General features: G+C 32.4%; 1 protein-coding gene across 2 annotated transcripts in view; it reads left to right on the plus strand.

Annotated features, from left to right (window-relative positions):
• Positions 1-3040: 3040 nt before the first annotated feature.
• LOC124364159 (limbic system-associated membrane protein-like) overlaps positions 3041-13440 on the plus strand; it is a 349797-nt gene continuing 339397 nt past the window's right edge. For both annotated transcript variants that reach the window (XM_046819407.1, XM_046819408.1), the window contains exon 1: positions 3041-3223. In XM_046819407.1, the coding sequence (XP_046675363.1) occupies positions 3100-3223 (124 nt within the window). In that variant the 5' untranslated portion in view covers positions 3041-3099. The remainder of the gene's footprint in view (positions 3224-13440) is intronic.

A 13440-nucleotide genomic window follows, 5' to 3' on the forward strand; every position in this document is an offset into this window, starting at 1 on the left:
TGAGTGACCTGTACTTGCCTGTACTTTAAAGGTTATGTGATCGATGTGATGAAGAAAATCAAAAACAAATTATTTGAAGTTTAAAATTTATACATGGGACTTTATGATTTAGATCTACCATTTTGCTCGTGCTACAAATGTACCATAAAGTCATGAGTAAATTATAATAGGGCAGTAGTACGCCACGAAGTGTCGCGGAGCATAATTCACTGAGTTTGTTTCTAAACCTTCACTTTTATAGCTTATTTCATTCTCTAGATGCTTTGCGGACAGATAGGTAGATACGCAATTATTTAAAAAACAATTTTTATAGCTTAATAAGTGATAGACTCCAATGACGTTCATCAAAATTCCATGGTTGGACATATACCATCATAAAACTCAAACTTAGCTCGGCTGAAGTTTCATGCTAAATTCAAACTCTACAGATTATTTTATATCGAGTTACCTTTTCATATGACACATTCATTTTTGTTTAATGAGTTAATTTTTTGAAGTGTTTAAATAATAAACGTTTCAGTGATGTGAGAAAGGTGCTGCAATGCAAGAGTGCATTGAAATAAAATCTTACCACCGATTTTTAACATTGACTTTCCATTTTATCATGTGTTACTTTTTACTGTATGTTTAGGGTACGTGTGTTAATTTACCACTTGTTAAAATCACATATGACTTGTTGTACTCAGCTTGTTTGATATACTTATTCTGCTATTTTCTCCTTTCCATCGAGATCCCAACGCTTAGCCGAAACCCGATGGAGTAACTTGCACCTCCGACCTCAGTGTCGCTTATACAGAATTAAAGCTCCATGCAAAATTTCAAGTTTATAGTTCAACTCGTTTTTAAGATGCCATGCGTACAAATCTTATCTTCGTGTGTAGACATAAATGAAATTTTTCTATGCCTACAAGTGACAGTATACACTAACTCTTTTGGAATTAAGCAATCGTAGCTAAACATTTTTCAAGTTGTGAGATAAGTTTTACAACGCAAAATGACACTGATTGTTTTTTAACTACGAAAGTGCGTCAGAATGAAACCTAGTACACTTTTGTTTAACTATACACGGAAACATGCAATATTGAACTGAATGCTGGGTGTTACATTTTCTCTATGTTGGATCTCTGGAAACTTATGATAATCTCTGCTTAGACCTATACCTTAAGACTATGGCCCTTTAACATAACTGAACGTTTACAATAGCGGTCTAGTTGTAATACGTGTAATTAACACATCCACTGAGTGTTCGTGATTATTGAAACATAGCTACTACAGTGAAGGTTTTAAACTATATTTCACTTAAAAGCCATAAAAACTAGTACAAATTTCGTTATTTTGGTACACAGCTATAAATGAATTCTTCAATTCAATAACGATTGTTATTTTTGAAATTATTGTATACATTAAATGAAGGGACATAAGCTTCGTATTGAACTCCTAATATTGTTAATTAATAGTTACGAAATTACAGCCACTCGATTTTAAAAGAAATAAATGATAAACTGTTTTGTTTAAAATGAACTGTTCAAAGTAACCTATTCCAATTTTTCAGATCATAAAACCTTGAGTATTGTACGAAGACAATAACGAACAACATCACTAACACGTGGTCACCTGTTAAAACAATTATATTGTGCAGCGTGTCAGATTTCCCTCAGTTTAAAGAAAAACACTATTATTGTGAAATACGTCTTTACAAATCGTGTTTATATGGAAAATTTCATCGTATTATTCTTAGATCTCGTCTTTACCACTAGTAAATTATTACAACGTTTACATTTATTTTTGCCACTTTAAAATTTTCTATTATTGTAAAAAATATACGTACCATTATAGTTTTTTATTAATTATTCGAGTTTTAATTTATTTTTAATAGCAGTCTACACAGCTTTAGAGAAAATTGTATAACAATTATATCTTTATTTCATTTGAATATAATATTTTCTCGTAATCGTGAAAATTTATTAACATCTTCTATACATTTAGTCACACTCGAAGTTATGTCTGGACACGCATTCACTACAACACAATCAGAGTAAATTCAAACACATTATTGTTTTAACATATCAGCGGCTGATCATGCACTCAGGACAGAACATTTTGAAAACCAAAAGTCACTTTAAATGAGTTAATTTTGGTTGTATCAAATTTGTAATGATTTAAAGTTATAAGATGTGCTCTTTTATCGAAAAGTTAACTAGGAGAGTTACAATAAAATCCCTCTAACTCTTAACTTTGGGTCTAAGGATTTAAGGTGACTTTCGACCTAAAAACCAATAGCTGCGTAAGCGGGCTTTACTTGCGTCAGATGAGGTATAATCAGTCCATAATGCTGAATTCGAGGTTTTTTCCATTCCACTCATTTCATACTTATGAGCAATATACCGAAAAAAGGACATCTTAATTTGTAGTATGTGGTCATCTCAAAAGACCAGTTTCAATTTATTTTTGATAACCTTCCCAATGTTCTACTGCTTAAGCTAAACATAGACATATTTGTATTAGGGCATAGTACAGACTAGAACTCTGATCGGTGATGCAAAGCAGTTGACTCTGTATAGTCCTTCAGAAACGAACAATAGACATTCGTTTGTTAAATTAAATGTGTTGAAATTTTTAATTTGTTTTTTGGATTGAACCCGAGAACCATATTGTTTAAAATTCAAGCTCCCCACCCTGACTGATGTGTTTAAAGGTTAGCTTTCACGGGAGGTTCACCTTTCCAGCAAACAAGGAAGCAGCACGACCACACAAGTTGGACAAACCCGACAACGTAACAGCTAATCAATATTCAGTTGATTTATAATTACCGCCTATTTAAATTAATGCGCGCGTACGTTCGGGGTACCTTTTGAGTGACAGGCCACGCTACCTTATCGACCCCTGGGTAACATTCACGCCAACTGCCCACACACCAGCCGCCACCGATGGACTAGGGGCCGTGGCATATGAGTAGGCTCCAAGGTCACTCCCCCCGCATCATAATGCGCGGGAGGGGAGGTGGTGCGAGCGCAGCGAAACTATCAGTCGTGCTCCAGAGCTGAAGCGTGGCGGACTGTACGTGTGTGTGCCTGTGCGTCTGTAAACACGTGTGATAAAATGACGGGTCATGGGTGTCCGGGGATTGTCAACCTCCTCAGGTTGTGTGTCCTCGTATTGCTGCTATCAGTGGACATTTTCTGTGTGGAAATTCTCGGCGTGTCCTCTATGGATTATAAATCAGGTTTGTTAATTAATTATTGTTTATACTTACAATAATTAATATTGGTGTATAAATAATTTTTTAGAGTATATATGTTTTGTATATAAATTTTTATTTCAAAATACTACCTGATGCATTTAATTACAAATGGGTTGATAACAATGTATAAAAGCTGATACTAAACTAGTTGATAAACTATATATTTATTAAATTGAAAAACTTTTAAATTAATCTTTAATGATGTTGAGTGATAAATAATGTATTTAGGTTTTTGGAAGTAAATTATAGAACCAACCTAAACGTATTAGAGATAATTGAAAATTACCAACTGTATAACTGATTAACGTAGTAAAATTTTTAAACCAATCCCAAAAATGACGTAGTAACGACGCCTAATTCAACTTATATAAATTATAATTAATTATCAGCAAGGGTTTTTAAAATATGTACAAATTTATTTCCTCTCTATTTATTGTTGACACCGTTCGATATTAATAACAAAATAAAACACTATGATAACCTTTTTCAAACATTTAGAATATTTTATTGACTAATGAAAACTACATAAAAATAAGAAAATAATTTTAAATACTTACAATTTAAAAAGTGTAGTAATGAATTTTAGGCTACACTTCGATTTCTTTACATAATACCTTTTAGGGTACGTTGAAAGGTAGATTTTGGTTGATTATTGATTCGGTATTAACTAGAAAACCTGATAAAGTTAAAGTAATGTCTAATCGTTGGAATAGCTTAACATGCAAGTAACAGTTGTTTGAAGGCAAAGAAACAACTTTAGTAGAATACCGTGTACAAGCAAACAATTTAAATTTTGAACCGTATGAAATTTAAGTAAAATTTGCTACAGCGCATATTCTCAATGTTTTCATTGGAAAATTGTGTTATATATAATACAAAAATGTTTTTTAAATAACAATTTCGTACTCTTAAGGATAAAAGGAAATTGTTTAGATGGAATTCACCATGTTATTTACGATTTTAACATTAGCTCTTTTCGTGAAATACGTATTGTTTCTATATTGGGGCATTGTTAAAAAATACATTCATATCAAACTTATCGATAGTCATATCGCGGCTCAGTGTAGTATGACTATCGATAATTGACTTGTGTTTTAATTTTCTTCTTGTTAGGAATAATAATACTACCCAATTAATTATACTCGTATGGATCCGAAACAAGGTTATAAAACCAAGATTTATTACTTACTAATCCTCGTGATAAATAATTTGCTCAAATATCAAAAGTAATAGAAGTTCTGCCTAATAGTATCGTGGATAGCAATCCATGTCCTTGTTATTAAATAATATTTGGGAGTAACCTTAATTTATTCATGTGTTATTGCGTTATTGTAATACTTTGGTTTCGTATAAAAATCACTTGTAAGAAAATGTTACCTAACACTTATGTTGTGATAATTCCTAGTAACGAACCTCTGAAAATAAAAGATGAGTTTTAGTTAACAAATTGAAATTTTGACATAAAATAAAAGGTGTAGAAATAAATCTAAGGTTAGGAATTTAGAAACAATTGGTGTATGTTTAAGCCCCAAAAGATAATTACCATGGATATTGAAATTTTGAATATGGCGCGTATTTAATAGATTTTAGTCACTAAGAAAAAGAAATTCCGAATAAGCTTTCTACCACTAGAATATTTTTTTAGATATGCCCTTTAAAAACCACAAATATTAATAGTAATCGTGAAATTATGCATTCCTACAAATAACATATAGGTTTCCATTTCGTCAATTTGGTACCTTTATGGAAGGATTTCAACCTACTAATCACCATAAAATATGTGTAGCCAGCCTAAACACTTCTTATGTATTTATTTCACGACAAATAATATTTATTTCGTGAAAATATGCCAATACACTAAATCCAGCTATTATATCCTGCTATGAAGCCTGCTTTCATTCATGTTCCTCTCATTGATCTGCTCTCTTCCTTTTTGCACAATCCTGGATAATTCGACATATGCTGTAGAGTACCATTGTTTAACGTAAAATTAAAATGAGCTTTGTTGAGTAAACTGTGTAGGCATGCATTCTAAATTGTTATGTTAGTACGTAAATGAGTAATACTGTACTCGCACTTTTTACCCTACAATATTTTCAAGAAGCCCAAATCATAAAACTCAAGGATTAAAAAAATAATATTTTTTAACGTTAAAGTGGAACGTGATTGAAAAAAAGGTTGTATACTGTATAATTACATATTTGTGTTGTTAATTGATTAAGTGTCGTAATGTTATATCTATAAATAAAATATTTGCAAATCATGAATACATATTTTTTCATTATAGACAATTTAAAAATTTGTAATACTTATGATTTTACAAGACTACCTCCAATTGTTGAACCTGTTACGTAGTACATAATAAAACTGAGACTAACCTCAATAAATTTACGCTTACTACAAAATCCTCATGCTTTGGTGAAGTTCTGGCTTCATTATTTTCGCTTCTTCATCAACAGAGTGAAATTAACATCTGAACCGTTTCAAATTATAAACTAGTCTGAGTAAAACGAATTTATTTATGTTTTTTTTAAGTCACGATATAAAACTTCTGAAATAATCCATTATTCCTTGCCCACCAAAAACACTTAAATATAGATCGACCCGTATTAATCACTTTAAATAATTTATCACTTTAGTAATATCTTTATTTACTAACTAGTTGAACTGCATAATGAAATACAGTTATAAAATTAGTTAAACATTAGATGTAGTTAAATTTTGTATAACGAAATGTATTGCACATCTATAAGTCTAAATACAATTAAAAAAAAACTATGGCTACGTTATATTTTGCTTGTTTTTTTATAAAACAAGTGGACGTTCTAGCTCGTTCTTGAGGTGATAGTCATCGTGATTATTATTTTGCAATAAACACAGCTGTTTTATACTCAAAATGTTGGTTTGTGGCTTTAATTAATTAGTTTATCAGTCCCCTAACCTCAAACTTTGGTATAGTTTTTAGTACAAGTAAATAACAGTTGTTATTTGCACGTGAACTTGACATACGTAACTTATTTTTGACTATGTTGATTTATTATGAAGTAAACCGATTTAGGGGAGTGTGATAATTTAAAACAATTGAAATTGAATGGAACTATTTACGAATCGAAGATTAACAAATGTTTTGCAATACTTTTGAATATAACCCAGACTTATTATTTTTTGGTTTATTCCTAAACTCCTTATCAACCACTCCGGTCAAGATGTAGGAATTTAAAAAAATATGGTGGTATCCATATTGTGAAAAAACGTACATACTACATTTTATGTCAAGCTCTTCTCTAGATGTCACTCTGTAACATTCAGAATAGTACCAGACAATTAAAAGAATCGAAAAACTTTCTAAACCGTGCAACATAATCTAATCCCTGTTATTCTTGTAACTCTTGAAGTAATCCAGAGAGAAGTATGAAACGTTTCACCCAGACTAGGCTTTATAGTTTAAAGTTCAGCGGACCAGAACGAAGTAACAAACAGAGAAGTCACATTAGGTAGCTCGGGGGATGTGAGGCTTAAGCTGAGTTATCTTTGGTGCTTAAGCTTCAAGCGGGCTTAAGCTGGACGAGACGGACTTAGCCTTGTCCCCCCGACTGATACGCTTTGCGATTCACCCGGCCCCACTGTGGAAAATAAACATTGACTCACTCAGTTCCTTGTTCGTTATTGTTATATACTTAAGCGGTATGAAAGCCAATGTTTTGCCGTACAAATCGTTGGTTTGCGTTGGTTTAGCGGATAAATTACTTACTCGTTTCCAACTTAATCTTGAACTGGTAGTTATTTTTGATGTTTATAAATAACTATAACATTATTTCTAATATAACATAGTATTTTCGAGGCATTGTATTAATCTTCAGGAGATGATGTATACTTAAATAGTTGTCCGTTAAAAATAAAGAAATAAAAAACCAAACATGTGTGTCCATAAACATGTGTGACTAATTAAGTAAGCCGCTTAATTAGTCGGCTATACAGTATATTGGTATTTCATATACATTTTGAGCTACAAATGTGTTAATGTTTGTATACAGTGTGAGTTAAAAGTATGAATATAATTTTTTATGGTTAAGGATTAAGGGATGGAACTCTGGACACCTGTCTAGGAAATATAAGTTAACTTTTTAGTAAATCTTCACGAGATGGTCTTATATAAAAATAAGTAAGGTGTCCATAAGCACGTGTTCTGTCGACTTTCCTTATGTTCTTTTATTTAATTGGTATTTCATGTAAGTTTTGAGCTAGAAATATTACTTTCTGTATGCAGTGTGAGTTAAATCTCTGTTTAGTCTTGATGGATAAAGATGGAGGGATTGGAACTCGGAACACCTTTCTAGGAAATAGAAGTGAACTTTTTAGTCAATGTACAACTTTTCCAATTTCCCCAAAACGGCATTTGGAGAAGCTGCTTATAAATGTTTAATATAAAAGACCATTAGGTAACACTTCATTTGAAAGGTCTTGATAAAATAAAAAGAACGGTGGAAACTAGAGCTTTCTATCTCAACCCAGTACAAAATGGCAGCTCGTTGAAATTAATTACGTTATAAGCATGTCACTTTTAAACTCTCACTATTTTGGAACAAGTTAAACCATTTCCTTTACTTTTATTCTAAAGAAATATAATAAATATATCAACTAAAAACTTCACTAGTACGGAATTTTCAAGTAAAAAAGACAGAAAAAGCAAGTACTCTAAGATCTATATAGATGCAGAGGCTTTGTTACGTTATTGTGCGAAATATCACATCTTGAAGTATCTGAAATGTAAGCAAAATACCGACTATACCACACAATTTGATAATCGAGGTTGTTTATATAAATACAGTAAACTGTAACTCACTCATAACTTATTTATTTACAATCTAGATATATAATTCAGGACGTAACTGTATAAGCAAGAATAAACAAACAAATTTCTATGAAATATTCTTAATATATACTTTAACACTTTTAGTACCAGCTATTCGCCAATTTTGTCTCCAGTGCTTTATAGAACTGCTTAAGCGATCCACTTGAAATGTCACCTTTTTTCCACTATTCCATTTAAAAACGACATCCAATTTTAATTTCTTCGTTAAAATAAGGGACGATTGTTCAACAGTTTGTCAAGACTAAACTCTCATTTCCCATCTATGTAAATACATCGTCAAAACATCCAACAATGTTTGCTGCTGAAACAGCGTCCATAGTAGACCCATGACTGTAGGATAGAGTGTAACGTTCTCTGAATTCATTAGTATTTTAAATTAATATAATAATAGTAAATTTTTATTTACCAAAATATAAGATATTTAAATAGTTTTAATTACATTTTAATGTTTTAAATTAATTCGGTTAGTTGTAGTTAATTGTATTTAATTCACTATACTTAAACATCACAGTATCTTAGTTAATTGTATAATACAAAACTAAAACAATTAAATGCTGCAAATGAGTAAGGTTACCATTCACAGGTTAATTTAGGACGACACTACCAAATGTTCCTTCCCGTGAAACTCTACGTATAAAATACCTATAATCGTGCAAATCCTTCCTTGGAATGAATTACCTTCATTTTATCCCTAGGGAATCCTATTACGTTATACATTGTCTGGGATACCTCATAAATGAGATAGCAATTTCAAGACTCAACTTTATAGGTGAAACGAGACATTGCTATAAATTAAAATTACAGCCGGATAATACTCCAAATAAATATAATGACTTATTTATATAACTATCAGATAAACCAAAGTATTATTCTACCACTTATTGGTCGGGTAAGTTTTGCACACTGTTCAGACATTCTGGAGCGTCTTGTAGTAAATAAAATACGGCCTTCGACGCTGGTAAAGGAAAAACTTGTTCAGCCGAATCAGTAAATTTCGCTTCCTTTTCCGATTCCAATAATTCATAATCCTAATGTGAAGGAAGGGAATGTTCGTTATTTAGAGGGGCGTTTCCAAGGAAATCCTGGCTCTACTTTCGGTAAATAGATTTTTATGGGATCTCTTTCCGATACCATAAATTTGTTGTTTCGCTGTACAACTGGAGGCAACGCGACGCTAATGTTACCAGTTAGGTCTAACCCGAGTATGTGGCACGATGTGTGAACTGTACCAAATATGTGTGCCAAATTTAGAGTCTTCGGTTGATATTGTAAGAATATTTTAAAGTTATTATAGTGATGGCTTTTTTCTAATGTATAATTAACATAAATAACATTTATTTTCTTGAATACTTTTATAACCTAAAAGTTGTTAATTTACTGATGCAGATACTTTTCTTAATGTCTAATTGAAGATTATTTTTAATTACCAACCAAAATATGAAAAAAAGATTAATTTATTATCTGTGCTGTTACATAACAATATAGTGGTGGTTGTTTCTGTGTTTGTACGTATGAGTTTTATTGCATCATATAAAAACTACTGGACTGTTTGTACTGAAAAGTTACATGGATGTTCCTAGCGTCCCTTTTCAATAAGCAGGTCTGTTTATACTTTTAAAATCCCTCCAGGCTACGCATCACTGGTCATAAAAACCCCCTTAACAAGCGATATCCATTATATTTATATAGACTTGGCTTGATTAGCAGGTAGTAAATATATCTTTAATCATCTGTCAGCGTGAAAAATAAATAAGTGTTATAATTAATACACTTTTAAACGAGTAATGGTAAATGTTTGTTGTTATTCATCTGTCAAAGTAAGTTAAATCTTCACAAATGCCATAATACGTGCAGAAGCTTTTCTTTAACTTTTTTTGGGGGGGGGGATTTTAATGAACATCATTAAATGTCATAAATTAATAAGTATGTTTAATGAAAAACTAAGGATTTCGACATTAGCCTCCCTTTTGACTTTGAATTTCTCCAAAATAGCATAAAATGGTTCAATTTTTACAGAAATCGTTGGAGCTATTCAATAAAATGCAATGAAATATTGAAGAAAACTTCCAGAAATTTCAGAGTTACTTACAGAAACAGATTTACTCACCGATTTCAGGACCACATCCTTAAACTTAAATCTAAAATGGATCAAAAGATTGGAATATCCTTCAGTGACTATCACCCTTGATTACAGATCCTTCAGAAGGATATATGAGAACTGTTTGAAACGCCACTTAAAAAGAATATCCTCATTGCGTCTCTGTTTTCAACAGGAAATTGTGTGCGAATCCGCGGGTAACTGTTAATATTTAATAACATAGTTTTAATAATTTAACAAAACATTTCTGTCTGTATTTACTATAAACGTATTAGTTAGGATCATTATCTCATGAGGTTAAAGTATTCTCCTGAAAACATTACAAGAGTAACTTAAAATATTGCATTAGTTTCTACTTTCGCGTTTGTGGGAAATTCCCAAGAGGATAAGGACTATTGTTGTCGCCCTTGTGAAGATGAAAAGTAAGTAGATTATAGATTCTGTAAAAGATTTTGCTTATCTTGATACTCGCTACTTTCACTGGGTCTGCGATATAAACATTGCACTACTTAGCTATCACTTTCCACGCGGATTTATAGTTTCACAACGCAAAGTTCTTTGTGACGTTTCCGTTAGACTTTCAGAGTGAGGAACTGCTTAGAAAGTTGGCCTCAAGGTCAGTAAATGCTATAATATAAATGGCATTTTATTGATATTTAAAATGTAATTTACTGTTTTTTTATTATTTCTTGCTGTGGTTACATTGAAAAAATCAAATAGATATAATTATTGCGTATAATAAACAACACCATAATTGTCCATTACAGTTTGTGTTATTCTTTCCAAAAATAGCAACTTCTGTGAAAAACAGAAATTGATTTGTTACCTCTCAAATAGCGGCATATTATCTAGAAGGCATTGGAGCCTAATGGGAACTAAGGAGCTACGCCTTCTCGATTTAAGTGTTGAATTTATACTAATGTCTCCCACCCCTAGAGGGGAGCCGATATTGCCCCCCTCCATTTCCTGAACGGCCCCTCATATTACAATGATCGGGAAGAGACGAGGGGAACAGTATAATGATCCTCACCAGTTCTAGTGATATCCGTCGTTATCACTATAGTTTGTGACGTCTAATAATTCACTGAATTGCTTTTAAATGGGATACGTACTCCGTCACTATAGACTGTATTGCAAATTACACTTCCAGCTATCATATTGTATATTGTTTGGTTACAATAGAACACTCTACGTGTAAAAATGTCTACTGTAATACTTGAAGTTGATAGAGTTCAATACATAATGTTTACGAAAATATACTTGTAAAAATTAATTAGGACAAATATTGTTATCTGACCTTGACGTTGTTTCACAATTTCTAGTGTGTTCAGTCTTATGTTTCTGATAAGGTTCAAAAGTTAATAATTCCTTACGTGGTAGGGTTACGCCACACTTGTGGACAAACAGACAGGCGAAAAACTGTTACAAACCTCTTTCATACGACAGGAAATTGCCATCCTACTGAGCAATAGGCTTCAATTAACTCATCCAAATTCAAGACTGGTCGTGCACCATTACAAAACTCACTTTTGTCTATGTAGAAATTAAGTTTCACGCAAAATTAAAGTCTCCAGATGAAGTCTCTCTCTAGTAGTTCTGCTGAATGATACAATTATATTTGCATTCATTGATTTGGGGATTATAAAAGCGTTCAAATAATAACAGTTCCGTTCGGCTAGGGAGGGCACTACAACAGAAGATTGTGCTGAAATCAAATCTTGTTACACACTTTGATTTTGCACTGTAACATTGTTTTTTTTGTTTTTTTTATTTATTTATTTTTTTTACTTTCTGTAAAAATCGCAAATGGTTGTACTCAGTTTTTTAGTTTTATTAGTTTTGCATTTTCCCGTTGTCATGATCATTACCCATAAGATCAATGAGAAATTATTCGCTAACGCTTTGCTAAATTCGATGGAGCGACATGCACCATCATTAAACTCAGTGTCCCTCATTTAAATTAATTAATCTTCATGCATAATTATGAGCGTACAGGTCATTTCAGTTTTTTTAGATATCGTGCTTATAAAAAACAGACTGTCTGAAATGAAATCTTTCAGCTCTTCAAGTAATAGATTTCACCAACACTCACTTACTATTTCATCTTCGGATTTATTCTCTTAGTTATTACTTTAGTTTAGTATCGAGTCATGGTACCTTTAGCTAAATCCTGGACTGCGTTGGAGAGCTAGTGCAGAATAAACATAATTGAATTTCTTTGTGATATCCATCACAACCGTCCTAAATGCCTCAAATTCACGGGAACTAAGTATGTGTTTTAAAGTCTTCAATCGATTTTAGGTATTATTTTTTGTTTAACTCACAAATCTGAATGAACAAATATAAGAATGAAAGAGGCCTTTCCGTGAAAGATTGTACGTGTTCAAAGTGGTATTTGGGGTATTCAGTTATTGTTTTGTTGTTCTTTTAAGACAAGAAACTTATAAATTGCACCTAGTCCTCTAAGGACCTTTGCGCTGCTTGTGACAGGATATTCTAAGTGGGTAAGGTTTGGGGTAGGGGCCTCCTCCTGTCGAGATATATGAGGAAAATTTAAGGACACTAATCTCAAGTCATGTCCCCTCGGAAGAAGGGAAAGCCAGCTCTGAACCAGCATCTCCAGTCAAAGCAGGCAGATTGTGGCACACCCTTATTTTGAAGCCAGCAAGAACCTTTTACTCTAAGGGAACGAACCCTACCAACTCCAACAGTCATCTCCCGTAGTAGACTAGACCTATCGAATTACTCTTGCGCCCCATAATCTCGACATTTGCGGTTAGTGGTGTGCCGCTCTTACTCATCCACTAGGTGGCCCAGATTTAAGTGACACATCGGTTTTTACTGTACCCAGTGTGGGTTCAACTGGAAGGTATAAACCAGCCAGAATTGGTCCCTCTGGAGAATCCTGTTATTGAAACAAGGGTATAAAAACTGCTAAAGATAAGGTATGGAATCTTGATAATGTATATATTGAAGATGATTGAAGTAACTGATGTGTATTTATAACAATACATTTTACGTGTATAACCATAGAGAGACATTTTACACCTCATTTATTTAAACTTGATTAGGATACACCCACATATATTATAATTAATTTTTTTAAACGAGTAATAAACGAAAAATGTAAAATTTGTGCTCACGAAAACGTAACACCTGGAGACAGTGTTAGCTTAAACCCAAGCGACGAATAAATGTAGAAGAATGTAAGGTGTATAGGTTTCTATA

Source organism: Homalodisca vitripennis, chromosome 6 (genome assembly GCF_021130785.1).
Source record: "Homalodisca vitripennis isolate AUS2020 chromosome 6, UT_GWSS_2.1, whole genome shotgun sequence".
NCBI classification, from domain to species: Eukaryota; Metazoa; Arthropoda; class Insecta; order Hemiptera; family Cicadellidae; genus Homalodisca; species Homalodisca vitripennis.